Consider the following 23,630-nt stretch of genomic DNA (forward strand, 5'->3'; position numbering starts at 1 on the left):
CTTGACAATGGGGTCTATGTCCTCCAATTTAGTATGGGATCTTGTAGAATAATATGAAAGGGTAAAACTCATAGGATGCAAGTGGATCTACAAGAGAAAAAGAGGTATAGATGAGAAGGTATAGACCTTCAAGGCGAGACTTGTGGCAAAGGGGTATACCTAAAGAGAAAGGGTAGACTATAAAGAAACATTCTCCTTGTTTGCCATGTTAAAGTTGATTTGCATTCTCTTAGCAATTGCCACATTTTATGATTATGAGATATACCAAATGGATGTGAAGAATGCATTTCTGAATGACAATCTTGAAGAGAACATCTACATGAGCCAACCAGAAGGGTTCATAGAGCAAGATCAAAAGTATAAGATTTGGAAGCTTAATAGATCAATTTATGGACTTAAATAAGCATCAAGGTCTTGGAATATTAGATTTGACAATATTGTCGATTCATAGGTTTTGAACAAAATATTGATGAACCTTGTGTCTACAAGAAGACCATCAAAAGGAAAGTAGCTTTTCTGATGTTGTATGAGGATGATATTCTATTCATTAAGAATGACGTAGGTTTTCTCACTAACATTAAAAAATGGCTAGCTACGCAATTTCAGATGTAAGATTTTTTAGAGGTACAGTTTGTTCAAAGGATTCAAATTATAAGTAATCGCAAGAACAAAACCCAGCCTTGTCTCAAATGTCATATATTGACAAGATATTTGTCAAATATTCGATATAGAATTTCAAGAAGGGTAATTTACCTTCCAGGCATGAAATTTTTTTTCTAAAGAATAGTGTCCTAAGTCACCTCAATAAATTGAGAAAATGAGATGAATTCCCTATGCCTCTATTGTAGGCAGTCTCATGTATGCAATGTTGTGAACAAGACTTGATACCTATTATGCTGTAGGGATTCTTAGTAAATATCAATTAAATCCAGGATATGATCACTGGATTGCTATCAAAATGATCCTCAAGTATCAGGAGAACAAGGACTATATGCTTGGTATGGAGCTAAGGATTTGATCCTTATAAGATACAGACTAATAAGGATTATAGGAAATCTATTTCAGGATCAGTATTCACTCTATGTGGAGGAGCTATAGTATGGCGTAGCATCAAGCAAGGATGCATTGTAGACTCTACAATGAAAGTTGAATACGTAGTTGTTTGTGATGCAGCCAAGGAAGTTGTTTGGCTCAGAAAGTTCTTGACAGATTTGGAAGTTGTTCCAAATATAAACCTACCTATCATATGCGCTAATAATGGTGTTGTGGCTACTCTAAGGAATCTATAAGCCATAAGAGAGGAAATCATATAGAGAGAAAGTATCATTTTATCAGAGAGATAGTGCAGATGGGTGATGTAGTAGTCACTAAAATTGCACCTGAAGGCAACTGTGCTGATCCATTTACGATGGCTCTCACAGCTAAAGTGTTTGAGGACCATCTAGAGAGTCTAAGACTACGAGATATGCATCACTTTGTCATGGAAAGTGGGAGATGTTATAGGGTGTATAGTATCCCTTGGCTTATTTATAGTCCCCACTAGCTTTAGTGCAAACGGGAGATTATTGGGGTTTATGTCCTAAAACTCGTAGATTTTGTAAGTAAACTATTTATCAATTAATAAAACAATTCATTATTTTATGTTAATTATCATTTTCATAACATTATCCAATAAACTAGAAAATTCAAAGTCATTGTATGAAATCTTGAACATATATGTATTAACATACGAGAAGATCATGTTCAAGAAATAACCTAAAGACCTATAGTACATGGGTAAGGTTGTGTACCTTATTCTAGTGACATTATGAAAAACGGCCCACGTTGCAATAGTTACAAATGATTTGATCCAAGTCATTCATGTGAAGACATATGAGTGGAGGTATCCTATACAAAGAATTTATATAAGATTGGACCACCAAATAATTAATCTCTCTTTGTAAATCTGTTAATTGATGAGATGAATATTTATAGAATGATCATGTGTTACTCGATCTTAATCTTGAGTGATTTATGAACTCCTGTCTGTGAGATTAGTCATTTGATTTGCATGGGTGAGAGTGGCTTAAGTTTACCATTTTGGGGACTTGACTAAATAGGGAGCCAGGAACATAACGTTACAAGATGGAATTCACTCCTTCCCATATATAGTAAATATATGAGTAATTCTCTTAATGCTGATTTCAGGTCTTGAACAAAGGGATCTCACCCTCTCATTGGCCCAAAGGGACTTACTTTATGGTTGGACTATAAACAAATTGTTCATTAGAGGAATCGGTGGGATTTAAGGAAAAGATGTAATTACAAGGATGAAATGAACATTTTGAACAAGCTGTAATTATGAACAACTCGTGAAGGATCGACTTGCTTATATTGATTATATCCATGGACACAACTTATCCTACAGTGCACAAGAGTTCAACTATGAGTCTACAGTAGTTTGTCCTGTAGTTAATGAATGAAGGTTAATTTAATTAAAAAGATTAATTAAGTAATCTTGGATCATTGGAGCTTATAAATTGAAGGTCCATAAGGTCCTCTTGCTAGCTCGCCAAAGACCAACAAGGATTAAGTTTTTTGAAAGAAAATTTGAAATATTCAAATTCATGAGGAAAAATAATAATTGTATTGAATACAATTAATTACTTGATTTATTATAAAGTTTATTTGAATAAGATTCAAATTATAATTTTATAACATGGAGAATTCATTTGTTTGAATATGATTCAAATAATTAATTATTTATTTGGAAGAGATTCATATAAATAAATAAATTATAAATTTGAATAAGATTCAAATTAAATAGATGTTGGGAGAATTAAGTTATTTGAATATGATTTAAATAAATAATTATTTAATTTAAATGAGATTCGAATTAAAGAGATAATGTAGAGAATAAATACTTAAATTCATTTAATATGAGATATTAAATGAATAATTATCTTTTTAATATTGGATATTAGTAGATAATTAAATCCCATAGAGAATAAATATTTAAATATTTTAAACCATTTAATATGAGATATTATTTGGATAGACATTTATTAATAATGGATATTATTAAATATTTCATTAAAAATCTCTGTTACCCTAATAGAATTAGGAGTAACGCTTAAAGTTCTATTGAGTACTATAAATAGGGCGCTTGCGAGCCTTTATAGAACACACTCTCTATAAAAATAATCTCTACGATTACTCTAAAACTCTCCCTCTAAAAATTCTCTTAATTTTCTTTAAAAAGTTTTAAGAAAATTCTTTTCCCTGCTTCCTCTATTCTTTCAAGAAGTGATTTCCACAAGTTGGATCATTGCGAGAGTCATAACAAGGAAGACCTCATGGAATTTGAAGAATATAAGAAGGAGGCTATCAGTTTCAACAGGAAATTTTGCTACAATCATGTGCTAGCAACGGTATGGTCCTTAACACTTTTCTTATTTACTTGTTTTTAATTGTTCAAGAAATCAAAGAAAACGTTCTCATGCGTCCATCGGGATTCAATTCCCTTCAAATATGTGATGCTAAAAGGAGGTTGAATTATAAAAAACATCTCAAAACTATAATAGTGGTTTAAAAAAATTTTACCCTAAAAGTTAGAGGTCTGTTACAAAACAAACATCGTAGACTTTTATTGTTAAATTCACGGACGAACAAAAAATCAAATTTACGAATTATGTGAGAAAATCTAAACACATGCATAGGATATTGTGAGTCATACTTGTCTTCAAGTATATGTAACATCACCTTTTTTCAACTTGAACTTTAATATAGTACCTAATATTATGCATTGTAGCATAGTGGGCAAAGTAAAATGGTGCCAGCTTTTGTACAAGATTCATACTTCTACTTGTTTCCCTCTAGTTTAGTTATAATGTTGTCAAAGATTGAAATTGAGCATTTTCTAAATGTTAGAGATCTAATCATTCAATTGAAACATGTAGGCTAGTGTGATAGAAATGACAAATCTAGAAGGCTAAAAATATAAGTTATCCTTAATTCAACTATTAGCAATAATATTTGACAATGTCACTTCACCACATTAAGATTTAATTTTAACCGAGTGTTTGTCAACCAATTGTTACTCGTTTCCACCCACGTTAATCCATAGCTCCTTCAACTGTGCAGAATTCACCCTTCAAGTATTTTAAGCTATTTTTCTTAATTTAAAAGGAAAAAAAAAAAGAAGATAAAAGTAGATTAACAATGCCATTAGATCTGAAACAATTAAAAAGATCTAAGTTGATGGGCCTAAGATGGGATACCGATTGATCACATCGGCCCATGGATCGTTGTTGGACTCTCCTAGAATGGGCCGAATACACTCCCAAATCAAACTAACACATTTGGGCCCAGTGCCCATTCCAATTTGCCAAACTTTATCTCCTTTTTCAACTCTTTCTTTAGCTTCCAAATAAGCAAGTTCATACCACAGCGCAGAAGATGACTGGTTCCCAAATCTATGCAGGGTCATCAATGCCGCCTCCACCTCCTTATCGTTAAGTTTCAGCACTTTTCCGATCGCCCTTATCACCGCAGCTCCCGATACCGGCAAGCAGAAATGCCCAATCACACTCTTGAAATTGGGTATGTAAATTTCTTGGGACTTGTCCACGAATCGCTTTCGTAGCTTCGAAACGACGTGCCGTAGTTTCTCCGACAGCGGCAAAATTGAAGATCCAAGAAGGGTTATGTTTATTCGGAGTGTTTCGGGGAAAACTTGAAGAGTATCTTTTGTGACAGAGACGCCAAGTTTTCCTTCCATGTCCTCTTCGCGCATGGCTGAAAGGTAACTTCTATCATCGAAGGATGTCTGTGTTCTAAGGGTTTTAAACAGTTTATATTTTGAAGAATCTTTCGCTTCTTTTCTATTGGTGAGCAAAATAGCCGCACTGCCCATACGGAAGTAGCAATTAAGGATTAGTCTGGAGTGTTCCTTTCCTGCATACCAACCGTTTGATAAAATTTCTGTACTAAGTATAACCGCATTTGAGTTTTCGTGAACTTGAAGAAGATTTTCAGCTAAATGAATGGCTATAGCACTTGCACTGCACCCCATTCCAGAGAGGTTATAGCTTTTAATGTCACTTCTCATGGAATATTTGTTGATGACGATGGATGACAGAGAAGGAGAAGGGCAAAAGCCACTGCAATTAACGATAAGGATATCAATGTCATGAGGAGAGAGATGGGTTTTGGTTAAAAGATCATCCATGACAGGAAACAGTACCATATGAACTTCATTAATGGATTCCTGTTGATGGGTTTTGGGTGGAATGAAATGCAGGGCTGGAGGGAGGCATGTTTGTTCACTCTGTCCAGAAGATTTGAGAGTTTTGGACATGAAATTGAGGCTCTCATTGTCAAAAATATCGATCAATGTTGCATTTTCAAGGAAAAAAGAGAAGGGAACCCTGCAGAAGCTTGGTGGTCTGAGGCATGAGAAGTCAACTAAATAAACAGGACGAGGAGCATTATTGAGAATGGGAAGTTTAATGATGTACCTGAAGATGGCATAAGAAGACAGGAGGAGGAAGATAGAGAAAAGGGGATTCCATCCCCTTAAGAAAATATAAGTTTCCATGGAAATAAGGAGAATGAGAATGAAATGGAGGAGAGTGTTGCCATGCCTTTGGCTAAGCTTGGGATTAGACTCCATTGGTTATGGAGGAAATATTTGTGTGGGAATGGAGAAAATGGGAATGTGAAGCACAAGTATGCAGTTCGGGTTTTAGTGAAAATGGCAACACCGAACGTTGAAATATAACGGGAGGTAGAGAATGAATTGAGAAATAAATGAGGTTTTTTTTAAAAAAAATATTATTATCATTTTTTATTTTTAGGATAAATAATTGAGTGAGTTACTCATGTGAAGGAATGGGTTAAATATTCGATTAGAGACTAGAGTTGTTCAAAGAAAAAGAGAATTACTATTTGGTTCTAGGTGGTTTTGGATATAGTAATAGTTTCCATTTGGTTTTTTCAAAATATTAGATTTAGTAGTTTTCATTAGGGGTGAGTATAAAGGTACTGAAAACAGATTCGATCGATCGAAACTAGTCAAATTGAGGTCGGTCAGTTTTCGGTTTTTATATAAAAATTTTGAAAAACTGGTCGACCAACATATATTAATATATTTTTTAAACTTTTTTTTTTAAAAAAAAAAATAAGTATAAAAATAAGGCCACTACCATCTATTCAAGTCCAAGCCTATTGCCTTAGTATTGATTTATTATTTTCTTTTTGGGCTAGTTGCATAAATGGAAATCAAACCCAAAATAATAAAATATGTAGTATAAGGATAAAATAATTGTATATATAGAACAAAAAATGGTAAGACAAAAAAACTCATACCTAACTACCATTTTGCGCGTTGTCTCCTGGTTTTTTTAAATTGAAAGCTATTATTGATAGTTGCTATCAGTGATAACTTTTGATTTGAGATGTGTGCTATCAGTGGCTATCATTGATAGTTGCTATGAGGTGGTTATCGCCGGTAGTTGCTATCAATGTTAGCTTTTCGATTTGAGAAATATACTATCAGTTGCTATCACTGTTAGCTACTATTAGTGAATATCACTGATAATTGCTATCATTGATAGCTTTCAATTTGAGAAGCATACTATTAGTTGCTAGCGCTAATAGTTGTAATTAGTGATACTGCTATCAATGATAATTTTCAATTTAAGAAATGTGCTATTAGTTGCTATGACTAATAGCTGCTATCAGTTACTATCAATGATGCTGCTATCGACAAATATTATTAATAGTTGCTATTAGTGAATTTCATTAATAGTAGCTATCAATTGCTAGCTTTCAATTTGATTATTAGTTGCTATCATTGATAGTTGTTATTAGTGATGTTGCTATTAGTTATAGTTTTCAATTTTAGAAATTGGCTATCAATTGCTATCACCGATGATATCATGTTATATTTGTTTGTAAATAATCGAGGTCTTTTGATTAATTTGTTGATACATGTAGTGTGTTTTTATGGCGTTATTGATGCATATAAGTATAAAATAATATCTTTTTATGTTGATAGTCATAAAGGATATCATTGATAGCTATTGTCAGTGCTATCTTTCTAATGCTATTAATGGAAAGGATATCACTGATAGTATTTATGTATTATGTAATGTAGTATTTGAGATGAAATGACTCCTCGTACATAAAAATTTCCATTGATAGCATGATATCATAGTATCACTGATAGCATGTTATCCATGAAAACATATTATTAGTGATTTACCGATAGACTTCATACTCTTAAATTCTTAAAGAAGAAAAAAAAAACTATTGATCTGTTTGATAGCGTTCTCATTTTTCATTTTTTGAGAAATAAATTTATTTGATAACTATTATTATTTCTTATTTCAAACTTTTAGTAAATGTTTCTAAAAATGGTGCAAACTTGAGGACTACTTTCACATCCGTTTTCATTTGCTATTTATATTTAATGTTTCATTACAATAATTAAAATTGATTATTGGCTTGTTAATGTTGATGAGGGAGAGAAAAATGTTTCAAGAGATGAGGAGATTGGAGAGATGGAAGCAAAAATTGGAGAAATGGAAGAAAATAAAAATAAAAATAAAAATAAACTAGAGAAAGGAAAGAAAATAAAAAATTAAAAAAATTTGAGAAAGAAAAAGATTAAAACAATTAAAAATCGGAGAAAGGAAAGAAAATTAAAAAAATAAAAAATCATAGAAAGAAAATAATTTTTTTTTAAAAAAAAAAAAAAGAAAGGAAAGAAAATAAAAAAGAGGATAGAAAAAAGGAAAGAAAAAAATTGGAGAAAAGGAAAGAAAATTAAAAAAAATAAAAAGAAATAATAAAAAAAAGGGAAGAAGAAGATATACACCAAATCAAGGGAGGGTAAGATTGAAAATTTAAAAAAAAAAATTGACGGGTCAATACTCCCATATTTGTAAATATTTAAAAAATGCGATTTCTTCCCTTATTATTCTATTTATTACAAATATTCTTTCTTTTTTATGTTGCCTAAATTTCAAGCCCATACATGATTGATTTAAATTTTAAAAAATTGTAAATTATGTTAACCTAACCATAACACTTCATCAATTCATCTTTCATTTTCATTCACTTTGACTTTGCTTGCCAAAAAAAAAAGGACCGGATCAATTGGATTTCATGCATTTTTTTTGTCTATTCTAAATGTCGGTTTTCTCCCAAAATCGACACCGACCGATTGATGCACACCTCTAACTTTGAGTTTGATTTCAATTTAGTCATAGCTTCAAAATATTACAATTTTATTTGATTTTTGTTTTCAAGATTTTACCCGGATGAATCTTTAAATCTTTATTCAAATATTATTCACTATAAAGGGGGATTTGATAAATAAGAAGATTTTAAATTATTTAATCCGAAGGTATGATGGGGTAATAAAAATATTGAACAAAATTCATTAGGGTAACAAATTTATGTTGAGAAAATATTTACATCAAATGAAAAATATATATGAAAATTGTTCTCTTCAATTCAACTTCCTTCGCCTCCACCTAGTTGATAGTACAATTGGTGATTAGAAATTTAGCAAAAAAAGATAGCATAATTATTTCAATTTTTATTAGAAGTTTAGTCAAGCATTAAACAAACAAACCTAAAGAATTGGTATAAATACATCTCTCTCTATATATAGGAAATGTCTACCTATATATGAGCTACACTGCAAAATTCTTGATTTAGATTTTGATATTTTTTTAAATAAATAAAACCTATTTCTTGCTTTTTAAAATAAACTAGCATTTAATCCCAAAGAAGGCATTAAAGCTGATGTTGAAAAATAGTGTTGAGTCAAGTCAACTTTGTCATTCATTTAAGGGGGAAAATGTCATTCATTAACTTGTCGGAGATCACAGCCGGTTAAAGGTCATAAAACCCACTCCCTTGAAGTTTTATTTTATATTTATTTATTTATTATTATTATTATTCTATAATATGTGAAGGGGAGAATGGAGAGATCAAGATCTCGAGATTGATAATATATATTTGATGTCAGTTGAACTATATCATTCTCATTCTCTCGAAGCATGTTCACATCTATAGAAGGAATTGTATAGTTCAAACCCAATGTTTTGATGAATAGTTTATAGGATTGTTGTTACACGATTGTGTCTTCTTTTATTCAATCTCTTTTGCCAATTTTCTAATTTCTTTTTATAAGATTTTCTCATACTACAATCATATATAATTTTTAGTATATGACATATCATCAAATGATATATTATCCTTCTTCACGAATCTTATATTATTTTTAAACATTTTTTAAAGCCAAGAATGAAATGAGATTGTTATTAATAGAAAATTTTTCTATCCCCTCTTAACCCACCCAATCTCTTAGGTCTCTTTATATATCGTAAATGCTCTGTATCCATCTACCCTCTCCTTCCCCAACAACCTACCCCAAGTCAATGCTCTCTTTCATGATTGGAGATGTTATGATAACATACATTTCAAAAGGGAGAAAGCTTCTCCTTCATCATCGTCTTCTTCTACTTGTTTAAACTAAGAGGGAGAAATATATAATACACGTAAGAACAACCAATTTAAGTTCAAATTAGATAGTAACATACTATTGTGCAGAAATAAAAAGTTATTTTTTTGTTCTCATGATTGTATCTAAGAATCATGTCTTACACTTAGTTGTACCAATGGACTTCAAGTATCAAACCAAAGTGATTTGAGAGGAGGATTGTTAAAAGTGTAATAAAAACTAGTTGACACTCATTTATTTCATAACGTGGTTCATGATTGAGCTCTATCCAGCAACCAATTATGCTTTATATCTAGAGATGTCCACGGGTGGGGTGGGGTCGGGAATGCCATTCCCCATCCCCGTCCCCGCTCCCCATCCCTGTGAAATTTCTCATGGGGATCGGGGTAGGGATTCCCCAAATTTTTTCTCGTTATTTTTTTTTTTTGTAAAAAACCAATTGATTTAAATTACTAATGTAAGCAAATTTTAATTAAATAATTGATTTTATCACTAAATTGTTTATTATGATTAGTTTTATATGACAATTTGAATTTAAAAATAAATTACTCAAATTTTGGGCTAAAAAAGTTAATTAATTTTTTAGTTAGAAAGAAATAAATATAAACCAAATTATTCAAATATATAATCTAAATTTAAACATATTCATTATCTTTTCCAATAAATAATCAAATTTGAAATTTAAATGTAATATTTATATAATAATAATAATAACATAACATTAGATAACTATACTAAATAAATATGTAAAGTTGGGGGCGGAGACGGGGATGGAGAACGGGACAAGGTCGAGGTTGGGGACAGGGACGGAGATGTTTTTCTCCCCACTCTCTACCCCATTCCCCGCCCCCCCCCCACGAGGCGTCCCCGTGGGGAAATTAAACATCCCTATTTAAATCTACTAGTATGGAAACACATCCATTCAAACCTAATGCTTGAATTTAGTCCAACACATCCATTAATCCAACATTAGATTTTCACTATAGGAACATCGTTGCATTGAGTTGAAGATTCAATCCGACTTTGAGTTTATTTTATATGAAAATAAAATCTACTTTTAACAAGAACTAATTAAATTTATATGTGAGTTAGATATAGAAGACCTCCGTCATGGCACATAAAGTGTCAAATTACTTAGTTGTATGATTAATGCAAAGTTTAAAAAAATAATCAAAACAAAAGGTCAAACAAGAATAATCTAAGAAGTTGTTTGTTTAATGGAGTGAATCGATATTATTGGACATCCAAATTCTATGATTGAATTTTTTTGATTTGAACATAATTGGATATCATAAGACGTCAGGCATCCACATTTAAGAAGTTTTGATTATGGTAAGAAAATTATGTATTTTTAACCCTCCCTTCTTTCAAGCATGAATCTAACTTTTTTTCACGAATGCCAAATACTATTCAATAAGGAAATATATCAATGTAGAATTTTATTTGCATGTTATAGTGTAATATTCATTTTTCAATTTGAACATAATTCAATAAATGAAACTTGAACTATCATCTAAAATGATCGGATCCTCACAAATATAATTATTGAACTAGTAAAAAAAAAATGTAATTATCCATCCATATATATTTTTTTTCTATGAATTTATTTATTATTCATTCTGTTAATTGAAATTAGTTAAAAGTTGAACATTTATTAACATGGATTCTTAATTATATTTAGCATCATAAATATATATTTTTCAATAACAAAAATGCCACCAAATATATATATATATATATATATAAAGTATCTAATTTGATAATGCGATCAATAAATGCCACCAGGTGTATACAATTAAATATACATTTTTTCCTTTTAAAATAAATAAATCAAAATTGAAATTAAATATAGCAATAATATTAAATAATTGACTAAAAGATAATATATTAAATTAATCTATTCTAAATTAAAAAAAAAAATAGCATTTACAATTCATAAAAGTAAATTGATATAAAAATAAATATTAAATTCATACAAAAAAATTGTCATATCAAATAATTAAAAAAAAAAAAAAAACAATACGAAATCAAAGTTAACGTATAAATTAAACCAAAAAGGAAAAAAGTGAACGTATAAATTACATAAATGCAATGCCACACCTACAAGTACAACTCATAATTTTAACATTCACATTTGCGAACATTTGAAAATGTTTGAAAATTAGGCATTAAAAATTATCCACAACAATAAAATTCTTTTATTGCCTATTGGCTGTATGGTACAATGGAAAGTTGGGAAAGTGAGAACTTTATTTTCCCCACCAAATGAAGAAATTTTCAATAAATTTCTGACTTCACACAAACCAATTGGAAGATGAATTTCCATTCAACAATAATAAAAATAATAATATTTTTTAAAAAAATAATAATAATAGAAGGTGAAGTTATTGCTAATGTCTATCCACTAACAGGATAGATTGGAGAGTATTCAATGAGGTCTTTAGCTCAAAGACTTCTATGTATTTTTGTTGGTTTAAATCCTATTTTCATCTTTGAATTTTAAATTTTGTTTAAAAATATCTACTTAATTTTTGAACTTTTAAAAAGTATTTATTTTAGTATCATTGTTAAGATTATATTAACATTTTAAAGATGAATTAAGTTTAAGAATGAAATTACATCTAGCATGAGTTGAGTAAGATGAAGATGAAATAAAATATCAACAACCAACATGCCAAAATATTGAACCGCCAAAATCTTGAACGCAAAATAACTTTTGAGATCTTCTATAGAAAATCATCTTACCACCTAATTTAAAACTGAAACCCTACATTTTTTAGCATGATTAACTTATTTGACAATTCTAGTCATCCAAAACTAAGAGCTATCTCACCATTATATCGAAGAGTTAACCAAATCTTAAAAGTTAAGGGATTAGAATTGACGTTTTCTAAAATTTAGGGATCGAAATAGAACAAGATCCAAAGTTCATAAACCAAAATAGGATTAACCTACTTTTATTTTGAAATTAATGAATTGGATGAGAAACAGAGCAGAGTTGAGTATTCATGTCTTTATTGTTTTATGTAAAGTTTTTTTTAAAATAAAAAATAATGAATTAACTTATTTATAACTATAGTAAAATGTTATTGTCTATCAACGGTAGACTGTGATAGATCACGAAAGACTTCTATCACGAGTAATAGAATTCTATTGTGGTTTATCGCTGATAGACATTGACATTTTGCTATACTTGAAAATATTTTAAATTATTTTATTATTTAAAATAATTACTATTTTATATATGTATTTGATAATAGATATCGATTTTAATTTAGACACTTGAATGTGTTTGATAATATGTTGAGTATAGGAAATCTATGAATTATATAAAAAGAAATTGTCAAATGTGACATTCAGTGTAATTTCACCATATATAAAAAGCCGAATTTATTTAGTTTAAATATGCAGACAGATCTTTTTTCCCCCTTATCGAGAGGTTTTAATTTTAGTATCTGGTTGAAAATTGTTCAATTCCTATTCTTATAATTGGGAGATTACATTTACTAAAAAACATGGTAGATCTACTAAGGGGCACATAACCCCCAACTTGAAAACTTATTTATTATAGATATATGATTTTGAACTTCTAGATATAAAAAAATATCCTTAACTTGGTGTCATATGCATATTTAATTTTAAATAATAAAAACACATTTTACATTTTTAAATAAAAAACAAATATATATATTATAATAATAATAATAATAATTTTAAAAAACGATTTTGATATTTGTATTTTATGACTCATTCTATTTTAATTTATATAATTTCAAATTTAATTTACTTTTTTTTTTCCGATAAATCTTCGAATTAGTTTCACATTATAATTTGGAGATCACTACTACAAAACAGTGTTTCTTGACATTTTCTAAATATTAAGTGTCACTTTTCTTAACATTTTAAAAAACGTCAAGGAATCCTATGTCAAGAATGTCGATGTTCTCGACTAGGAAAAATGTCAAGAACAGTGACACTAGACATTTTTGAAATGTCAAGAATATTGACGTTCTTGACAAATAAAAAACATCAAGAACAATTTCACTTGATATGTAAAAAATGTCCAGATATACTGTATTTGATACTGAAAAAATGTTAAGAATATAGGTGTTCTTGACAAAAATAAAATGTCAAGTGCAAGACTCCTTGACAATTTTCACTTGTCAAATAAATTTTATCTTGACACATTTAACTCGTCAAGTATGCTTGTGATTTTTTTTTAAAAAAATTAATATGGATGTTTACCTCTAAATTGTTCCTGTATTTTAATCTAACAATCACATGTGATATATTACGACAGACATCCATCAAAACAAATAAATAACCAAACACATTTTCAATCTTATGAACTAAATTTTTCTCAAATATGACAAAAGACAACATTCTTCAACATTGTCATTATAAAACTTTACAACTCCATGAATGATTTTCTAGGTTAACTAGAAGAATATGGACCGACTCATATGGACACTTCCAAAAGAATATAAGGAACATAATTCTAACTGTCAACCCAATATAACAGTTTCAAAAATTACATTTCCAAAACTTCTATTAGAACTATTCATCTACCCCATATTAACAAAACTATATCATTTCACCCATAACAACTAACAAAACCACATTTGTAATCACCATCTCCATATAAACACATGAAACAATTAATCACCATTCCAAAACTACCCCCTCCCCCCATATATGAACAATTCCAAAAAAACATTACACCTATATGAATATGATGTAAATCCAGAAATTGATCAGTCGAAACAAACACATTCAAAATGACCGAATTGTACAAGCACCTACATTCACATGTAGCAACCCAAAAATTCAGCCAACTCAACCCGTATCTCGTCTAACTTGATTAATGAATAACGAGTTCCTTATATCAATCTATAAATATAAAAGCCAAACATTATAATGAATTCTACTTTTCCCTACGCTATTTGAAATGTCGAAATAACGATAACATACCAAATTTAAGATGTCAATGCTTCTTTTGGTCACAATATCCCTCATATACTTCGTGACGTAGTATCCACATATGGTGTTCCCAACTTGTAGAGGACACTACAGTAAAAAAACCAGTAAATAAGAATGAAGTAATCCTTACGCGCTAGATGTCTACTTAATATGATGAATATGTAGTCATTGTTTATACTTGCCTTTACTATTCTCCATAAGGTTTGCTTCCGGTTTTTTTTAATATTCTTTTGAGATTGAAACATCGCAATTGTCCTACTTGTCAAGAAATAACCACAAATTCTAAACAAAGTACACTTTAAAACAGACAATAAAAATGAAAAAAGGTTAACTTATGTGTCTGTTATATATCTTATATTTACCCGTGATGTTGTCCTCATTGAGTCTAGGTAGTATACAGTATCATCGTATATTTTATACCAAGTAGTGCCCAATGACCACTAGTTAATAAAGTATAATTAGTAATTTTATTGCTAATGTAAGTTTGTTTGACTAGTACACTAAAATTGATTTAAAAAAAAGCGTAACTCCCCCACGATTAAAAGGAGCAAGAACTATTTGGTTTTCTTCTGAAACCATCAGTCTTCTACATAGGTTTCGAGTTTTAACTTCTTGAGAGTTATGTCTAGAAGAAATGAGAGATGGATCTACAAAAATGTATTATGAATTTTCCTTTGAATCAACAAATGATGAGTGCAAGTATGTACAAAAAATTTATGACATAAATATAGACGAACAAAAGTGGAAAGAAACGTCAAAACTGAAGTCTATAAAAGTAATAACATCACTTACGCCATATAAGCCACCAAAGTCAATGTCTTGACTTCATCCATGTTACAAAAGTTACTTATGTCTTCTCGTAGGATACAACTCTTTCAACTGATGCCAAAAACCCCAACTAGAAGTTGTAAAGAAATACTAGACTCTTTGGTCATCAACTTCTCAGCATATCTAAGAATGGATTTCAAAGATACTGACAAAACCGATGTTGAATCGCTAACTACAAGTTATCTGAAACTTGTGTGATACTGATGTTGTGTGATAGCGACATCCATTATATATCTAATCACGAAAGAATGAGGACCATGAGCAATCCACCTCAAGTTATCTGAAACTTCAGTATTTCCCATTTCAAGCTTAGTTGCAACTTACCATGAGAATTTCCATTCCAACTCAGGCATTTAAAAGTATATGTAAAATAATAAGTTGAACATTTTACCTCTTCTTGTAGCCAAGATATAAAAGTTCGACTATGTTCCTCTTGAATCCATTTCTGATTTTTGGACTTATTTCAATGTTGCATTTGCAAAGCCATCATATGTTTTCTTTGAAATGAACATTGAAACATTGTAATATAGTTAGATTTATATCAAAAAACTAAATGAAAGAATAAAACCAAAATCATTGAAAAAACTTACTTTGAATATGGTTGTACATAAATTGTATTTTCCAAAACATACCGAAGAGCTTGATATAAAACTTCTTGTTCAGGTTTGAAAGAAACTCCTTTAGACAATGGTCTACTAAAATTTGAATTGTCTAAATAGTCTTGTGAATTATGAGTTTCAAACCCAATAGGATCTACTCCATATAGGAAATTAGAACAAAATTCAATGGCATCTTCTATTATATAATTTTCAGCAATACAACCTTCTGGACGATATCTATTTCTCACGGAGTTTTTAATGTCTTTCATGAATCTTTCAAAGGGATACATCCATAAAATATATAGACCCACAAAGTTTGACTTCCCTAACTATGTGTACTGTGAGATGCACCATAATTGTAAAAAAATGAATGAGGAAAATACTTCTCCAATAAATATAATATAAACACAATATCTTCTTCCAACTTTTCTAATTGTTGCACATCTAGAACTTTGTTGCATACCAAATTGAAAAATATACACGATTGAGTTATGGCATACCAAACATGTTTTGGTAGCACTGATCTTATCATAATAGAAAATAATTTTTGTAAGAGCACATGACAATCTCATAAGATTTTAAACTATTAAATTTTAAATCTGTCATCTACACAAGGTTTTTAACGTTTGAAGAGGTTAGGAATCTTTATTCATGACAATGTCTTCAAAACACAACGTTTTTCTTCCTTTATAAAAGTATAACACGTGAAAAGAATGAAGTTTTTTTTTTTGTCACCGCTATCATCTATTTCTCACGAAGTTTTTAATGTCTTTCATGAATCTTTCAAATGGACACATTCATCGTATATATATAGGCCCACAAAGTTTGACTTCCCTGACTATGTGTATTGTGAGATGCACCATAATTGTGAAAAATGAAGGAGGAAAATACTTCTCCAATAAACATAATATAAGAAAAATATCTTCTTCCGACTTTTCAAATTGTTGCACATCTAGGACCTTGTTGTATACCAAATTGAAAAATATACACAATTGAGTTATGGCATACCGAACTTGGCAATAGAAAATAATTGTTGTAAGAGCACATGACAATTGTGAGATTTTAAACTATTAAGTTTTAAATTTGTCATCGACACAAGGTTTTTATCATTCAAAGAGTAATCTTTAGGAGCCTTTATTCCTAACAATGTCTTCAAAACACAATGTTTTCCTTCCTTGGTAAGAGTATAATAGGCGAGAGGAATGTCTTTGGATAGAAAAAATGGCGGAAGAGGCCCGAGAGAAAACTCTAAGGGAGCTAGCTAAACCAGACATGGATCAACAGCCCCTGTACATAGTCTTTCCTCCAACCACCATGCCATTCGAGCTCAAGCCTGGTTCGATAAATCTATTACCAGTCTTCAGGGAAATTTTAGGAGAGAACCCTCACAAGCATATCAAAGATTTCCACATGGTGTGCGTAAAGATGCAACCCCATGGGGTTACAGAAGAACAACTAAACCTTAGAGCCTTTCCTTTTTCATTATAGGATAGTGCTAAGGATTGGTTGTACTACTTAGTCACCAGGTCTATAACTATCTGGAATGATTTGAAAAAGAAATTTCTTGAAAAAAAAAATTCGGCTTGTAGAGTATATTCAATTAGAAAAGACATCTATGGCATTAAACAGAATATTGGAGAATCATTATCTGAATACTGGGAAAAATATAAATGTTTGTGTGCTAGTTTTCCTCATCATCAGATATCTGATCAATTACTAATCCAATATTTCTATAGTGGTTTACTCTCTAATGACAGGAGTACCGTTGATTCCTTAGTTGGTGGAGCTCTTGTTGATAAGACTCCTAAGGAAGCCCAGGAATTAATCTCGCGCATGGCTGAGAATGATAAAAATTTTGGAACCAGAGCTACTAAGTTTGATCCATCTTCATCTTTTGAGTTAAAAGAATTGAGATCACAACTATCTAACTTGACTGCTCTTGTTACGCATATGGCACAAGGGGGAGTAGCCTAAGTCAAGAGCTACGGAGCTTGTAAAGCGTTAGGACAATCATCTGAAGCATATACTCAACCTCAAGTAAATGCAGTTAGGGGTTACTAGAGAAAGTATGACCCTCATACCCTTGTTTACAACCTAGAATGGCATGGTCACCTCAACCTCAAATGGGGAGGTTAAGGGCAAGGACATCAGAGTCCAACTTATTTCAATCAACCATCGTCATCTTCTTTAAGTATATCATTGGAGGACATCGTTAAAACCATAGCTAACCATTCTTTGAAATTCCAACAAGATATTCACTAATTGCAAAAGGACTCCATCCAGCTGTCACAAGATAACAAAGCATTGCAACATGAGACAAGAACTGGGTTAGCAAATTTGGGTACTCAAGTTACTCAGCTAGCCACAGCGGTGGGCCATTTAGAAGGTAAGAGTTCAGGAAGCTACTAGCTCAATCAGATAATGCTAATGTGAGTTCCATTACGCTTAAGAGCAAGAAGAAGCTTCCATATCCGACACTCTGCTCAGATGCCCCGACACCACTGGCTGCCATTCCTTCAAAACTTGGTAAGTTCAAAGAGGAAGTCAAACAAAATGAGAAAAGTGAAGCAAAATCTGAGGCACCACCATCGACTCCCGAGGTAAGTACATCGTTTTTGCCTTCAATTGAACCTTATGTACCTAAAGCTACTTTCCCTAGTAGGCTGGTAAAACCAAAGCAGGAAAATAAGGATGAAGAACTTATAGAGATGTTTAAAAAGGTTTAGATCAATATTCCCCTCTTAAATGAAATTCAATATATTCCAAGGTACGCTAAGTTTCTCAAGGAACTTTGCACAAAAAAGAGGATAGGGAAGGACAAAGAATGTGTGATGGTAAGTAAAAATGTTTTGGCCTTGCTTAAAAGAAATATGCCTAAGAAATGTTGTGACCAAGGCATGTTCACATTGCCCTATGATATTGGCAATAGAGTTATTTGGCATGTTATGCTTGATTTAGGAGCCTCTATTAATGTTATGTGTTATCATGTATACGAGGATCTTAAATTAAATGATCTACAAAAAAAAAATGTCGTGTGCATTCAGTTGGCCAATAGATCTTATATTCATTCTCTAGTAGTTGAGGATGTTTTGCTTCAAGTAAAAGACTTAATTTTTCCTGTTGGCTTCTACATTTTGAAAATGGATGAGATTTCTACACCTGTTTCTTCTATGATTTTATTAGGGAAACCATTTATGAAAATTGAAAAAAAAAAAAAATTGATGTTGATAAATGATGTCTCTCTGTAGAATTTGATGGAGAAGTTGTCTCATTCAATATGTATGATGCAATGAAGTTTCCTGAAGAATATCTGTCTCTATGCATGATTGAAACTAATGATTTTGTGGATGAGATTGTTTTGCATGATGAGGATGATTGATGAGTTGATTGCCCCCTATATTGATTTGGATTCACATGATCTATCTCTTTCTTCTGTTAATGTTAGCAACAACGATAAACCTTCTTTTGATATTGGTCTTGGTAATTCGCAGGTACAAGAACTTGAGTTAAAATCTCTCCCCGATCATCTAAAGTACATGTACCTAGGTGAAGGAAACACATTTTCTGTGATAATCTCCAGGGAATAACACCAACCCAAGAGGGCTCTCTAGTAGACACGTTGAAAACGTATAAGAAAGACATTGGGTGGACCCTTTATGACATTAAGGGGATAAGTCCTTCTCTATGTATGCATAGGATTACTTTGGAGGATGGAGCCAAAGCCACGATCAAGCTCAAAGAAGGATCAATCCCACAATGAAGGAGGTTGTTATTAAGGAAATCATCATGCTCAACGAGGTCAGCATCATTTACCCAATTCCTGATAGTAAGTGGGTAAGTCCAATTCACGTTGTACCCAAGAAGACCGGCATGATAATAGTTGAAAACGATAAAGGAGAGATGGTGTCAGTGTGCATTCAGAATGGATGGAGGATATGTATTGACTTTCAAAAGCTTAATGAGGTAACGAAAAAAGATCATTTTCCAATTCCTTTTCTTGATTAGATGGTGAAATGGCTTGCCAGGAAGCCATTCTTTTGTTTTCTTGATGGATTCTTAAGTTTTTACCAAATTATAACTGCTCAAGAAGATCAAGAAAAGACGACCTTCACTTGGGACCTACGCCTTCAAGAGGATGCCATTCGGGCTTTGCAATGCCCCAGATACATTGCAAAGATGTATGATGAGTATCTTTTTAAATTTCATAGAAAAGTGTATTAACTTCTTTATGGACGACTTTATCGTCTACGAAGATTCTTTTGATGATTGTTTGCACAACCTCAGTATTGTCATGAAACGTTTCATTGAAACAAATCTTGTGCTTAACTATGAAAAGTGTCATTTTATGGCTTCCCATGGTACTGTGCTAGGGCATCTGGTTTCTTCTAAAGGCATTGAAGTAGATAAGGTTAAGATAGATGTAATTACTAACCTTCCCTACCCTACATGCATCAGGAAAATTCGTTCTTTTCTTGGTAGCATAGGTTTTTACAAGCGTTTTATCAAGAACTTTTCGAAGTTGGCCCTTCCTCTATCCACATTACAGCAGAAAGATGTTCCATTTGAATTTGGTAAGAAGTGCCAGAAGGCGTTTGACACTTTGAAAAAGAAGTTGACCACTACCCCAATTCTTCAACCGTCAATGGGACATCCCGTTCGAAGTTATATGTGATGCTAGTAATCTAGCCATAGGAGCAGTTCTGGGATAATGTGTTGACAAGAAGAGCCATGTCATATGTTTTGCATCAAGGACCCTCAATCTTACTCAAATCAACTATACCACAACTAAAAAAGAGTTTTTGGCTATTGTTTTCGCATCAGATAAATTTTGATCCTATATTCTTACTTTTCCTGTTACAATTTATACTGACCATTCTGCCCTTAGGTACCTCATGACCAAGAAGGAGTCCAAGCATCAACTTGTTTGTTGAATTCTTCTCCTTCAAGAATTCAACTTGACCATCAAGGATAAGAGGGGAACAGAAAATTCAGTAACAGATCACTTGAGTAGGATATGCAAGAAGTGTTGGAATTGGTATCCTAATTCTCTCGGTGGTCTCGTAGTTTATAAACTTTTTGTATACATTGTAATAAATAAAATAAATGTTATTTTATTTTCATTTATTCATATCCAATAAACTAAGATCTGTGGTTATTTAAGGTTAGGTCACATCAACCTCGGTGAAATGTTGACTTCTAAAAGGTTTAGAAGAAAACTCATTCTTGGTATGTGAATCATGCCTTGAAGGCAAGATGACCAAACAACCTTTTACTGGAAAAGGTTATAGAGCCAAGGAAACCTTGGAGCTTATACATTCAGACTTCTTTGGTTTGAGTGTTAGAGCTTGAAGTGGGTATGAACATTTTATTTCTTTTATACATGATTATTCAAGATATGGGTATCTATACCTAATGCAACATAAGTCTGACACTCTTGAAAAGTTCAAGGAGTATAAGGCTGAATTTGAAAACTTGTTAGGTAAAAAGATAAAAACACTACATTCTGATCGTGTGGTGTGTATATGGACCTCGAATTTCAGTACTATATGATAGAACATGGAATCACGTCCCAACTCTCTGCCCCAGGTACACCTCAGCAGAATGGTATATCAGAAAGGAGAAACAGAACCCTGTTATAATGGTTCGGTCTATGATGAGTTATGCTCATCTTCTAGACTCGTTTTGGGGATTTACAGTGGAGACTGCATGTTATATTCTTAACAACGTTCCTCGAAAAGTGTTTCTGAAATACCTTTTGAGCCATGGAGAGGCCGTAAAGGTATTTTACACCACTTCAGGATTTGGGGATGTCCAACCCACGTGCTTGTGGCTAACCCTAAAAAGTTGGAACCACGTTTGAAAGTTTGCCTCTTTGTAGGCTACCCCAAGGAAATTAGAGGTGGATACTTCTATGATCTGAGTGAGAATAAGATGTTTGTGTCGAAAAATGCTATCTTCTTGGAAGAAGACCACATCAAGGATCATAAACCACGAAGAAAACTTGTTTTACATGAGATTTCTAATGAGACTATTGAGAGTTCAACAAGAATTGTTGAACAGACTGATAGATTAACAAGACTTGTTGATGTCGGTTCATCTAGTCAACCATCTCAAGAGTTGAGACTACCTCGACGTAGTGAGAGGGTTGCGAACCCACCGAAATGCTACATGGGTTTGACTGAAGCCCAAAACATCATGTCTGATGATGAAGTTGAGGATCCATTGTCTTATAAGCAAGCAATGGAGGATGTTGACAAAGATGAGTGGATTAAAGCCATGAATCAGGAAATGGTGTCTATGTACTTCAATTTTGTCTAGGAACTTGTGGATTAACCGGATGGGGTAAAACCTATAGGGTGTAAGTGAATCTACAAGAGAAAACGAGGTGTAGATGGAAAGGTATAGACCTTTAAGGCTAGACTCGTGGTAAAGGGTTATACCCAGGTTGAGAGAGCAGACTATGAGGAAACTTTCTCATTTGTTGTCATGTTGAAGTCTATCAGAATTCTTCTGTCTATAGCCACATTTTATGATTATGAGATATGGCAAATGGACGTCAAAACTGCCTTTCTGAATGATAATCTTGAGAAGACCATCTACATGGCTTAACCAGAGAGATTCATTGTTCCAGATCAAGAGCAAAAGGTTTGCAAGCTTAATAGGTCCATTTATGGGGTGAAACAAGCATTTAGATCGTGGAACATTAGATTTGATAGTGCGATCAAATCATTTGGCTTTGATTAAAATGTTGATGAGCCTTGTGTTTACAAGAAAATTATCAACAACTCAGTAGCTTTCCTGGTGTTGTATGTGGATGATATCCTTCTCATTGGGAATGATGTAAGTTTTCTGACTGACATTGTGGCTAGCTGCCCAATTCCAAATGAAAGATTTGGGAGAGGCGCAGTATGTTCTAGGGATCCAGATCATTCGAGATCGTAAGAATAAGAGGTTGGCCTTATCTCAGGCATCACACATTGGCAAGATGTTGATGAGGTACTCGATGCAGAATTCCAAGAGGGGTTTATTACCCTTCAAGCTTGGAGTTACTTTGTCTAAGGAGAAATTTCCTAAGACACCTCAAAAGGTTTAGGAAATGAGACAGATTCCCTATGCTTCGGCTATTCGAAGCTTCATGTATGCAATGTTATGTACTAGACCTGACATTTACTATGCAGTAGGGATTGCCAGTCAATATCAATCCAATCCAAGATTAGATCACTAGATGACGGTCAAAATGGTTCTCAAGTATATTTGGAGAACGAAAGACTATATGCTCGTGTATGGAGATAAGGATCTGATCCTTACAAGATATACAGACTCTGACTTTCAGACTGTTAGAGATTCTCGTAAATCGACATCCGGGTCAGTGTTTATTCTGAATGGAAGGGATGTAGTTTGGCGAAGCATCAAGCACGAATACATCACGGACTCCACTATAGAAGTCGAATACATAGCGGCTCATGAAGCTGCTAAGAGGCTGTTTGGCTTAGGAAGTTCCTTACCGATTTGGAAGTTGTTCCAAATACGTCTTTGTCGACCACTCTCTATTGTGATAACAGCGGGGCTGTGGCAAATTCTAAGGAATCTCAGAGTCACCATAGAGGCAAGTATATTGAACGGAAGTATCATTTAATCAAGGAGATAGTGCATCACGGTGATGTGATTGTTGGGGTTTGTGCCCTAAAGTCTCGTGTCCTGTAGTT

The 23,630-nt window shown here is 32.3% G+C and overlaps 1 protein-coding gene across 1 annotated transcript; it reads right to left on the reverse strand.

Annotated features, from left to right (window-relative positions):
* Positions 1-4,115: 4,115 nt before the first annotated feature.
* LOC120072283 (3-ketoacyl-CoA synthase 6-like) lies at positions 4,116-7,584 on the reverse strand. Its single transcript, XM_039024732.1, has one exon. The coding sequence runs from the start codon at positions 5,651-5,653 to the stop codon at positions 4,232-4,234; it is 1,422 nt and encodes a 473-aa protein (XP_038880660.1). The 5' UTR covers positions 5,654-7,584; the 3' UTR covers positions 4,116-4,231.
* Positions 7,585-23,630: the final 16,046 nt, after the last annotated feature.

This window comes from Benincasa hispida, chromosome 1 (genome assembly GCF_009727055.1).
Source record: "Benincasa hispida cultivar B227 chromosome 1, ASM972705v1, whole genome shotgun sequence".
NCBI classification, from domain to species: Eukaryota; Viridiplantae; Streptophyta; class Magnoliopsida; order Cucurbitales; family Cucurbitaceae; genus Benincasa; species Benincasa hispida.

Excerpts from the sequence above, each read along its gene's own strand:
- LOC120072283 (XM_039024732.1), bottom strand. The coding sequence starts at position 5,653 with ATGGAGTCTAATCCCAAGCTTAGCCAAAGGCATGGCAACACTCTCCTC.